The following is a 12,983-nucleotide window of genomic DNA, read 5'->3' on the forward strand; positions in this document are numbered from 1 at the left end:
GCTACTGACACTTTTAGAAGATAGAAGGTGTTGTCATACTGAGATTGTAACTTAAGCCTCTCTTTACATTAACTATTTGGACTCTGGAAGCAGTTTCAAAATCTCCAAATGGCATCAAGTTGAGCTACCAAATACTGACTTGGCTGCAGACTCTGAGGGAGCATTGTGTAGAAATACTGTACTAGGGAAACCAAAGACATACCAAAGGCAGGTACCAAGTTAATGCACAAGTTGTTTAGTAAAGGATAACATGATTTTGGTCTTGATTAGACACATGTAAATGTTTGATGTGTTACTTTGCTTGTTCAGATTTTCATGGCTGAATAATCTAAACTGATCATGAATTGAATTGTGACCACATAACCTAGCGCTGAATTTCTCATCCATGCATTTGCCATCTCTGGAGTTGACAATTTCAAGAGGCTCCTAGCTAGCCTCCTTCTCTGTACATGTCTACTAAAGCCCTGTTTCCCATATCCAAGCTCAAAGCATCCAAAGTATCTCTGCTTGATGTCAACATTAAGCAGGTTGTCGATTGTTAAATTCTCATTGTTTCTCCAATAAATTCTCATTCTCCATGGTCATACCACTACTTAAGAATATAGTCTCTATTTCTACAAGCCTCTTGAGACATTTCTAATTCTGGCTTAGTAGCACCAGTTTTACTTGTTCTACCACTGGTAGCTCTGTCTTCAATTGCCAAGGACCCAAGACTTGAAATTCCTTCCTTAAACTCTCCATCCTTCTACATTATTGTCCTCCTTTAAAATGTATATGAAAAGCTATGGCTTTGATCAAGCTTTTGATTTATCTACCGTAACAGCTCCATATGTTGCTCAGTGTTGCATTTCATTTGGTTATGCCATCTGAGCGGCACCTTAGAATTATAGAATCATGGGACACTTTCCTACATTGAAGCTATTTGTTGTTTGAATTCCTTCTGTAGACTATGTGAATGGTGGTGAATTGTTTACACATCTTTACCAACGAGAGCACTTTACAGAAGAGGAGGTTCAAATTTATACAGGGGAGATTGTATTAGCTCTGGAGCACCTCCATAAGGTAAAAGTCATAAATATTTCAGTCATACAGAGCAAAAGTGAAATGCCAATTATTCTGTCCAGGATGCAGTAATATATTTTCTCTGAATATTGTAGAAATCCATGTTGGACATAATTAGCCTGTTCATCAATTTATTAGAGTTTTAAAGTCATACAACATGGAAATAGGCCTTTGGCCCATTGTATCCATGCTGGTCATCAAGTGTCTATCATTTACAAGCCCAGTTTCCAGTACTCAGCCCATTTCTTTCAATGCCATGAAGTTTCAAGTGCTCATCAAGTGATCATCATGATGAGCACTTGTCTCCACCAATCCCTCAGGCAGTGTATTCCAGGTTTCAACAGCCTCTGGAAGAAAAAAAATTCTTCCTTGTCCCCTTTGAATGTCCCATCTCTAACTTTAAAATTAACCCCTCTGGTTATAGGCATCTCTGCTAACGGGGAGAATTACTTGACCCTCTTTGTGCCCCTCATAATTTTGAATAGGTCCACCCTCTCTGGAATTTTCTTCCCTGGAGGATTGTGAAGGTTGCCTCACTTGAGGTATTTAAAGAGGTAGATCAATTTTTGAAAGATCAGGAAATTGAGGGCTTGTGGAACTGGTACAGAAGAGGGGTTGAGGCCTAGGGCAGATCAACTGTGATCATATTGAGTGGCTAGCTAGGCTGGAGGAGCTAAGTGACCTACACCCTTTCCTATTTTCCTGTGTTCTTGTGCTTTCTCTCAAAAGTAAACAAACTCGGATGATCCAGTCTCTCATCATAGCTTCAATGATTATCCCTGGCAACATTCTGGTGAATCTCCTCTGTACTCTTTCCAGTGCAATCACATTCTTCCTCTATATTTGCCTAAAGTAATTCATTAATACCTTTTTGTTGACAGCTTGGCATCATATATCGAGATATCAAGCTTGAAAACATTTTATTGGATGGTGATGGTCATATTGTTTTAACAGACTTTGGACTCAGCAAGGAATTTGCCATGGATAAGGTAATTTTTGCTGGTTGATTAACAAGCTTAGATTTTGTATGGATATTAAATTTTCTGTCCATTGGAACCAGTAGTGATCATAAGTTTTCTAACCTTAATACATTTATGTGTAGATTTTTTAAATTTATTTGTAATGTAAATATATACATTTCCTTTTTATTTAGAATGAAAAGGCATATTCATTCTGTGGTACCATTGAATACATGGCACCAGAGATTATTCAAGGAGGAAGTTGTGGACATGACAAGGTAAATGACTAGTAACATTATTGTTACACCATTGAATGAACAGACTTTATATTTTTGTTATAACATAATTTTGGAGTTAACCACATATCAAACCTCTGATTTAGACATTTTTCCCTTACCTATTTCTAATTTCCACATGTCATTAATACAATACATTCTTGGCCAATTCATCAACAGACTAAACAGCAGTTAGCAATGAGGTTGACTCTGATCTTCGCATGCTTTCATTTCCTTTGAAAATCTCTTAATGATGGGAAGTGGAAATTTTCTTGCTCATGAGCATTGAAGCTTATTGTGGTGTAGCCCTGGTGTGCACAGACCAATATACAATTTGTAATTCCTGATCTGTGTGACATAGAGACTGATCAAATAGAATATTTCACAATAGTGTTATTGAAGTAGATGTAGGGTTCAAATAAAAACACTTTAAGTTGATTTTAGTTTAACATAAATTTTAGGTGGATAAGGGAAAAGACTGCAGACACATTAATTTGGTGAAAAATCACTGAGGTAGAACAAGGAGAATTGAAGTAGTCAAGGTATGGATAGCTATACTGTTACAGTACTCAGTTCAAACTATAGCATACCTGATTTATCCTGGCCAATTTCTACATATTTTCATATTTTATCAGTTTCCATGATGGTTATCATTTTAAAAATTGGCAATGGGATAATAAAACTAATTTTTTAACAGTTTTAACTTCAAATTTGTTATAGATTGGGATCTTCATTGAAAATAAACCTTAACACAGATATATTTTTGTCAAAAAGCATTGCACGTATAAAGGACAGACGGGAAAGTAAGAAAGTTAACAAGTTCAGTGAGAAGAGAGGCTGTGAGTTAGTCACTGGGAATTGTGACCAAGGGTTGCATTAGTTATCAAGGTAGGTTGCCAGGAGAGAGCCATGAGGTCCTGTAAGAAGTATTGAGGCTTAGGTTCAGGGCTGGCAATCAGTTAGCTGACTGAATTGGACAGAGGTGGAAATTGGAGCATCAATTGTGGAACCACTGGATCGGAGACCTGGATTGATCAGATATTCAGGATGTACATGGCTTGTAGCTTCAGGGTATCAGAGGGTTGGGTCTGAGCTTCATTTTGAGAGAGATGGGACCATTTAGGAGTTTGAAAGTCAAGGGATCGAGAAGATTGAGATGACATAATGTGGCAGGACTGGAGTGAATGCCCAAGGGATCAACAGATGAGATTGACTCACAGGGGTCAGAATCCAGCTGTCCTGAATAAATTGAAGGGTCCCTAGAATGCCCAGGGATGGTCACTTCCAGGAGAACAGTCTAAGTATCACCAGAATTCTCCAATAAGAGTGCTGGCCGGAAAATTCTACAACAAACGAGGGTGTGTCAAAGGCACAAGGGTGAATCACTCTGGGAAGTGGCAAGTTGGATTTCAGGAATGATCTGAAATTACTCAAAAATAGCAGTAGTTTCACTCTGGAAAAAGTCAGTTTTCAGCTTTGAATGTGAAAAGAGGTAGTGTTACACAATTGAATTTCTAAGCATTTGTGGGGTAGAAGAGAATTGAGATCTGGAACACATACAAAAATAGTAGCACAAGTTGGTAATTCTATAAATAGTGTGAACAAAATACTTGGTTTTATTTCTAGATGGGATGACCAATAAGTTGGGAAGGGAATGTTAAATTCATGTGCTAGCTTGGTAAGATCACACATACGGTAGTGTGCTCAGATTTGGATTCTGTTCTATAGAAAGGAAATTGCAGAAAATATCAACAAGTTTATTACCAAAAGTGAGAAGATGGAACTTTAAGTAAGATTCAAGCAGAATGGAAAATTAAGATCAGATTGAAGAATTGAAAATTATGAATATGAATTTGAAATGGTGGATATGGAGCATCTGGTTTCACACTAGGTTAAGTGTAGAATAAGCAGGTATAACTATATGGTTGTGAATAACGGATTGAATCATTAAGTTGAGGAATTTTTTTATCCAGAATGGTGTGAATCTGGAACCCTGCTATAATTAGAATAGATAGCATTGATTTATTTATTTAAGGAATAGTTTCATGCATATATTCAGTCACAGGGAATAAAAGTATGTGACAACAGGCTGAGAACAGTTAATTAGAAGGCTCATGTGGAATATAAACACTGGACATTTTCCTGTAGACTGGATTCTCTGATTCCTTTGTTTTATTTTAATATGATCAAGTTCTTTTCACCTGTTTACCAGAATTTGTGATCAAAATAACAGTGAGTTTAATGTGCTGTGAGCATTGCTGGTTGAACTGGGAGAGACTGCAGTGAGGAACCCTGAGTGGTGAGGCCTTGCCCACAAAAAGGAGATCAAAACTTTGGCTGCTAGCTTTATCATATCCCATGACTTAGCTACAACTGTCAAACATTAAAACAGTCAATGTTTCTGATTCTTTCAGAAATACTCTCAGATATTTAAAAAGTTTAAAAAACCAGTATAATGTTAATAATCTTTAAGAACTCAAATTCAAAACAAAGTTAAAATACTCAAAAATACTTAGCAAAGTCTTCTAAAAACTTCTAAGCATCTTGCTCCATCTAGATCAGACAGGGCTCTGGAGAGTTACGATGTAGCCAGGAGGGAGCTTAAGAATGGACTTAGGAGAGCTAGAAGGGGGCATGAGAAGGCCTTGGCGAGTAGGATTGAGGAAAACCCCAAGGTGTTCTATACGTATGTGAAGAATAGGAGAATGACTAAGAGTGAGGGTAGGACCGATCAGGGATAAAAGAGGAAACATGCCTAGAATCAGAAGAGGTAGGGGAGGTCCTTAATGAATACTTTGCTTCAGTATTCACCAGTGAGAGAGACCTTGATGTTTGTGAAGATGGTGTACAGTAGGCTGATATGATAGGGCATGTCAACGTGAGGAAAGAGGATGTGCTGGAACTTTTGAAAACATTAGTATAGATAAGTCACCAGGGCCAGATGGGATAGATCCAAGGGTATTACGGGAAGCAAGGGAAGAGATTGCTGTACCTTTGGCAATGATCTTTGCATCCTCACTGGCCACAGGAGTAGTACCAGATGATTGGAGGGTGGCAACTGTTGTTCCTTTGTTCATTAAAGGGAGTAGGGATAACCCTGGGAATTACAGACCAGTGAGTCTTACTTCAGTGGTGGGCAAATTACTGGAAAAGATTCTTAGAGACAGGATTTATGAGCATTTGGAGAAGCATAGGCTGATTAGATACAGTCAGTATGGTTTTGTGAGGAGCAGGTTGTGCCTCATGAGCCTGACTGAATTCTTTGAGGATGTGACAAAGCATATTGATGAAGGTAGAGCAGTGGATGTGGTGTACATGGATTTTAGTAAGGCTTTTGATAAGGTTCCTCATGGAAGGCCCATTCAGAAAGTCAGGAGACATGGGATCTAGGGAAACCTGGCTGTGTGGATTCAGAATCAGATCACCCATAGAAGACAAAATGTGGTGGAAGATGGAGCGTATTCTGCCTGGAGGTCGGTGACTAGTGGTGTTCCGCAGGGATCTGTTCCGGGACCCCTGCTCTTTGTGATTTTTATAAATGACTTGGATGAGGATGTGGAAGGGTGGGTTTGTAAGTTTGCTGATGACACGAAGGTTGGTGGTGTTGTGGATAGTGTAGAGGGTTGCTGTAGATTACAACAGGACATTGCTAGGATGCAGAGCTGGGTTGAGAAGTGACAGATGGAGTTCAACCTGGAAAAGTGTGAAGTGATACACTTTGGAAGATCAAATTTGAAGGCAGAATATAAGGTTAATGGCAGGGCTCTTAGAGTGTGGAGGAACAGAGGGATCTTGAGGTCCATGTCCATTGATCCCTCAAGGTTGCTGTGCAGGTCCATAGGTTTGTTAAGGAGGTGTATGGTGTGTTGGCCTTCATTAGTTGGGGTATTGAGTTCAAGAGCTGTGAGGTAATGTTGCAGCTCTATAGAACTCTGGTCAGACCACAGTTGGAGTATTGTGTTCAGTTCTGGTCCCTTCATTAAAGGAAGGATGTGGTAGCTTTAGAGAGGGTGCAGAGGAGATTTACCAGGATGTTGCCTGGATTGGAGAGCATGTCTTATGAGGACAGGTTGAGTGAGCTAGGGTGGAGGCAGATATATTAGGGACATTTAAGAGACTCTTAGATAGCCACATGAATGATAGAGAAATGGAGCGCTATGTGGGAGGGAAGCGTTAGATGGATCTTAGAGCAGGACAAAATGTTGGCACAACATTGTGGGCCGAAGGGCCTGTACTGTGCTGTAGTGTTCTATGTTCTATGTTCTATTCTAGGGACTCCACAATTTATTCTGGACAGCTGGATTCTCTATCATTATGATTCCCCTCTTTCCTTTGGTCCTGTCTTTGAGGACCTAGATGCTCTGTGATCTCACTATAGGTTTATCTTCTGAAGTCTCCAGCAACTCACAAGGGAACAAAAATTTGAGCTGAGAAGTGAGGGAAATGTGTAATAGGGCATACCATTCTGGGCCATGTTCAAAAATAATTTGTGCACTGCGTTTTAAAATCACCAACAATCAATATAATTAAAAGGTAGTATTTTTGTCATGTAAAAATGGGAGCCTTTCCCCAGTTTATTTGTCAGGAAGCTACAAAGGTTACTTTTATATATAAAAAATAAATGTATTTTCAGTAAACTTGTCTGAGTTTCAATTGTGCTCTTTAATAAGTAGTGTGATGCCATATTTATTTTACAGGATGAATGCATTAGTACATTTATGAATTGTCCCAAATAAAATATATTTGTATTTTGTACAAATAGTGACTTGCTTGAGCAGGATAATTTAGTTCTCAAAAGCCACTCTCTCTATTTTTGTACCATATATAATGATACATTACTTCATCTATAATTTTATGAAGATGTTATGAAGAATTTAAGGAACGATGATGTGGTATTTGTTTCTTCTGCTCATCTCCTTAAGGTTTAAATGTGACATATATTACTAATGATTAGTACAACTGTATTTGATATGTGTGTTGTGATCTTAATTTCTTTTGTATGAATTATTGCAGTATAATATGGGCAAATTATAAAATAAATGGAAGCTGAGTTTAGGTTTTATGTACAGACACCTCTGGAGTGGGACTTGAACCTGAGGTGACAATGCAACCACTGAGCTGCTATTGACACAATTTATGTCATTGGTTCTCAACAGGCAGTTGATTGGTGGAGTCTTGGAGTCCTTGTGTATGAACTATTAACTGGAGCATCTCCTTTCACTGTGGATGGCGCAAAAAATTCTCAATCGGAAATCTCAAGGTGATTCTAACAGCATTTTACTTTTCTACAAAAATTGTAATGTTGGATGTAGTTAGAATAAAGAACAAAAGTACTGTTTATAGAATGTTTGCAATGAATCCCTCCATCTAATGTTATGTTCCTATTTTCCAAATTTTCACATTTAAGCTTCATTCATTTGAGAAGAAAGGGCAATCTGAGCTACATAACTTTAAATGGCCCCTTTCATTGGTACGTTAACAAAATATTTTTAATGTAATAATTCGAGTTCTGGTACCACAATAAACTCTTATAATCCAGCATCTGATTGTTTGGAAATCCAGATGGTTTTGCATCTGGCTCACTCATTAGTCTGGAACGTGAGTTGGGGGCCCAGAGTGCAAACAAGGTGTGCAGCCTTAGTCAGGAATCTGGGCTGTGGCTGTAGCTGGGGTCTAGACTGTGAGCTAGATGTGCAACCAGGGTCGGCGTCTGGAAAACCAGAAGTCAGGAACATGACTAGGTTTATGCTGGAGCCAGGGTCCAGTGTGCTTATATATTTCCTGCTCCCTTTAAGTTCACCAGGTTCACTGGAAAACTTTATACCACTGTGTAATATGTAAAAAAAGTGAAAGAGAAGTGTGTATAGGTATTAATGGGAATAACATCTAATAATCTGAAAATTCTGCTGGTCCCATAGGTGCCAGACAGGAGTGTTGCTACCGCATTAAAAACCAGAGGTCTTAAAAATCAGATACAATCAAGTTAGACCAGTCATTGAGTTTGCATTTCAAACTATTCCTCTGCATTTGAGTCCAGGGTTCTAATGCTCTATTTTAAAAGAAATCATTTGTTATTTGGAGTTGAGGATCTGGTGAGCATTTGATGATGATTATATTGCTTAAAGTCAGACTATTTTAGCTAACAATTTTTTAGAATTCTTGTAGAGATAATTATAGTCACATCAGATTCATCACTTTAGGGGTACGACTCTTGTGAACATCTACAACAGAAATCTAGTGTCCCATAAACAGAGATGATTCCTTTCACACCTTATTGCTAACAGCTATTAAATAAAATGTGAGCATGTGGCAGATTGGTTTACTCACACATGATGTGAGATTGCTGCAATTAGATTGAAAAAGGATGTGCTTATTTCCTCAGGGCTTGAGTTTGCAGCAATGATAATGCGCTACAGTATTTCATCTGCAATTTCTTCTCTTCTCATAAGCAAAATCTGGCTGAAGCCACTTTGCTGCTGTGGTACACATCTCAGTAGACTGTACAGGATTGTACACATCTGAATAAAGAACAGTGATTTATTTCAAGCTTTCATATTGAAAAAAATTGCAATTTAAGTCAGAATAGTATGTAAAAGAAAAAAACAGTGAACATTAACTTTGCACAAGGAAACTACTGAAACCTATTCAGAGATTATGCAATTTTCCAGCATCAAATTATTCCCACCAATGTAACTGCACACTACTTGCTATATTTAAAAAGATCCTTTTTTTTACCGGAATATATTTCTGTAGAGTTTTGTATTGAGATATTCATTGTGGGTACAACACAAAATAATAACAAATTCTTTCTTTATTCTTGTATATAAATAAATTCAGAATTGCATTATACCAATTACTTGTGCTTTAAAAAAGCTATAATAAGTCAATCACTAAGGACCAGAAAAAATATTGAATTTACATTGTGTTCATTTTTTCTAGATGAAATAAATATTCTTTTTAAAAATAGTCATGTGTGCTGCAAAATTATATGGTACCCCAATTTTCTCCACTTCTTTGGCTCCTAGTTTAAGTTTCTATATGGAGGTAGTGAATAGAGCCCTGGCATCTTCCCACTGTCAAGCAGATGGAAAAAATTCACTGGAAATTATGGTCATTGGGCAGTGCTCATATCACTCATATTGGCTCAAAGAACTAATTGTAAATGCTTGTGACTAACTGGCCCACCCGACTTCCTTTATGGATGAAGTTGGCTTAGAATATAAAAGTTGGAATGTTATGTTGCTACTTTACAGAATATCTGTTGGACCACACTTGGAGACCTGTGTGCAGTCTGGTCACGAAACTAGAGGAAGGATATGGTTGCACTGGAGACAGTGTAGAGAAGATTCATCGACATGTTTCTTGAATTGGAGAGAGATTGGATAGGCTGGGTTTGTTTTCCCTGGAGTGGAGGAGGTTGAGGGGATGACCTGATAGACATTGATAGTATTATAAGAGGAATAGATAAGGTAGATAGTTAGAATCTTTTTCTCATGGTAGGAGTATCAAAAACAAGAGAACATAGGTTTAATGTAAGAGGAAGGAGTTATACCGGGGATTTGGGGGTGAAGTGTTTTACACAGAGTGGTTGATACCTAGAACTCACTGAGAGTGGGGAGTCATATACAGTTGCTGCATTTAAGAGACATTAAGACAGGCACTTAAATAGACAAGGCATAGAAGGATGTGGACTTAATGTGGGCAGATGGGATTAGTGTAAGTGGGCAAAAGGGTTGTCATGGACATGGTGGGCCGAAGGGCCTGTTTCTGTGCTGTACAATTTATAGTTCTAAAATAGTTGAAAGAAAACTTGAAGGAACTGTCTGCATTCATGAACAACAGTCATGAGTTTTACTTAAAATATTGTATTTTTTTTGGTAATGTTTAAATATAAATGGCTTAATTTTAATCAGTTTACAAATTTGCTATAAATTTCACTTCTAAGTATTGTTCTGTTCATGCTCATTATTGATCTTGAAAATAAATAATGAATGTATTCCTTCTTAGGCGAATCTTAAAAAACGATCCAGCATTCTCTGTAGAGATTGGGCCCACTGCCAAGAATTTAATACAGAAACTTCTGGTGAAAGATCCCAAACAAAGGCTTGGTTCAGGGGTAACAGGAGCGGAAGAGATAAAATCGCATGCCTTTTTCCAGGTGCTGTATCACAGTGAAATTACAGCATTTGTAAGCTGAAGCTTTGTTTTAGTAAGAACCAATCAAGGAAAACAGTCATAATAGATTAGATCACACAAAATCTTCTAAATTGAATTGACTAAAAGCTTCTCAAGGCATCCTCTTCTATGAGTATGCAATCTAAATCGTGGGGCTTAACCAACTATTGACTGAGGCAGAGGTATTTCTGCTGAGGTGATGCCAAAGAAGTAGATGTGCCCAAATCCAGAAGAACAGTGCAGAGCAATTTTGTCATCTCATTTGCTTAACATGAACCCTCTTGTGTAAGCATTTCCTTCGGACATTTCAACACATACAGTTGTTAAATAACCACATTGTATGAAATGGTGAAACTGAACCTTAAAACATGTAACTAAATGTGGACTTCCTTTCTACTTCACTAATGTTTTCTTTACATAAGGTAATGTTTTATTTTTGACTAGCTTCCAGAAAGGTGTTCGGTAATTTAGCATGGAATTGGATAATCCAACCCACCACTCTTTCACCTTAGAGTTACAAGCAGTCTTCAATCCCTTACTGACCCAGATGAAGTTCTGCAGTACAATCCACTGGCCAATCCAGCACAGTACAGATCTCTTCAATGTGCTTCAATTATCAAAACTCCAATTACTACAATTTTAATTGTAAAGGAAATTAAACTATAATTATAAAGGCAGAAGCAGTAAAAATTGTAAATCTGATCATATTGAATAAGTAAGCTAACTAAATTCTTCTCCCTTTCGAAACAGCCTTGTGATATGGTTCTCTTCCTTACCACCGCACCCATCTCCACCATTTCTCTAACACCTCCTGGATCCCAGTCTAAGCTGAAGGCCCCATTCCTATTGAGAATTTCACTCAGCTGGAGCCTTCCCAACATTCAGCAGTCCAAATGCACTGAAAGATCTTAGCAGATTCCAGAATTGTTACTAGTGGAGGCTGCTATTCAAAGGTCAGGAGATTCTAAACTCCCAATAGTGTAGAGAGGGTCTGGCTTCAATGGCAAATGGTATTGAAAATTTGGCAATCAGCACGTATCTCCACCACACTGCCCCCTCCCCAAACTCAAAATGCAGCTAAATATCTGCAGTTATGGCAGTAACTGATCAGAAGTTCGTGCCCAGGAATGTTTGAGTTTGTACGGTACTTCGTAATTTGCTAGTTATGGACATCATAAGTTCTAATAGTTGGTTGTTTTACAAAGTAAATTTTGCTTTTACCTCATATTAAGTTAATTAGTTGAATTGTTTCTGAAAAAGGAAACATGTTGAATAAAATAGAATGTCTTTGTCAACATACTGTTACATCCCAACATTTTTGAAGGACAAAGCTTTGAGCAAGACATTGGCTTAATTGCAAAACTCCTTTTTGAAATTTATATCCTTTTTGATGAAAAAGCTACAAGTTTTTATTTTCGTTATTCTCATCTATGTTAAAAGATTACTGTCCTATAAACTAAAATTTGCATGATCTGTTAGCCACTCATTTCTGTTATCCAGTGGGGATCATTCTCTCTTGCAGTGTTTCTGTGGAATGTTTTAGCAGATAACAAATAAACTTTTTTATGAAGTATATGACGTTTACAAAAAAAATGTGTAACTGGCCATGAACAATTAAACATTCTATCTACTTGCTTGCAAGCTATCTCTCAAACAGTGTGGAAGCATTAGCACTAATGTAAATTGTGAACATATCTACCTTCCATTTTGACATTGTTGTTTATGTGTAAGGCAGCACAGAAACTGTGGAATAGGTAACAGTGAAATTCTCATTGTGTTAATGGTCATCAACTCAAGAACCAGAAGTTACAAGCAAGTGGGCTCCCTGATGCTCTCTTGTCCCTTGCTATGCCATTGGGGGCTGAATCTCCTAGCCTGTGTGTCATTGAATGGCCTCCTCTTTTGGTGCACCTTGATTGCTAAGTAGCAAGAGGCCTTTGACTGAGTGAGATCCCAGGAAGGAATTGGTCTCTGGCTCTGTGGTGGGAGGAGATTGAGGTGGGAAGTTTATGTCCATGTTTTGGTGAGGCATCTGGGAGGGAGTCTGCAAGGATCGAGGAAAGAATACAGTACTGAGCTTTGGTCATGTAATGATGGTGGTCATACTAATGCCCTTTAAAAGACAAGAAGCAGTCTGCATTTTTCTTGGTGATGTTTTTCATCTGTAGTCTTAATTGGGATGGGTGGACATGATGCTTCAAAAAAGAACAGTTGCCAGGGAGGACCAAATGTAACACATGGATTTGTTGGCTTGTCACACAGCCTCCTGCCAAAACACCAGTGATTTGTGACATGCACATCGATCACCAGATTCCCAGCCTGCAGCATCAAACCATCTGTGAGTCATGGGTAGATGTCCAATTGGAAGATATGGCTGGGTACATGCTCCCCTTTCCATTTCCTATCAAGAGATTAGTACACAATCTTTGCTCAGTTCTGGTCGCCTCACTACAGGAAGAATGTGGAATCTATAGAAAGGGTGCAGAGGAGATTTACAAGGATGTTGCTTGGA

At 38.2% G+C, this 12,983-nt stretch overlaps 1 protein-coding gene across 2 annotated transcripts in view; it reads left to right on the forward strand.

Moving 5' to 3' along the window:
- Window positions 1-12,983, forward strand: part of LOC127567783 (ribosomal protein S6 kinase alpha-5-like) — a 57,253-nt gene that overhangs the window by 23,604 nt on the left and 20,666 nt on the right. For both annotated transcript variants that reach the window (XM_052010824.1, XM_052010825.1), the window contains exons 4-8: window positions 947-1,062; window positions 1,944-2,051; window positions 2,216-2,299; window positions 7,453-7,556; window positions 10,304-10,454. In XM_052010824.1, coding sequence (XP_051866784.1) covers window positions 947-1,062; window positions 1,944-2,051; window positions 2,216-2,299; window positions 7,453-7,556; window positions 10,304-10,454 — 563 coding nt within the window. The remainder of the gene's footprint in view (window positions 1-946; window positions 1,063-1,943; window positions 2,052-2,215; window positions 2,300-7,452; window positions 7,557-10,303; window positions 10,455-12,983) is intronic.

This window comes from Pristis pectinata, chromosome 3, assembly GCF_009764475.1.
Source record: "Pristis pectinata isolate sPriPec2 chromosome 3, sPriPec2.1.pri, whole genome shotgun sequence".
Taxonomy (NCBI): domain Eukaryota; kingdom Metazoa; phylum Chordata; class Chondrichthyes; order Rhinopristiformes; family Pristidae; genus Pristis; species Pristis pectinata.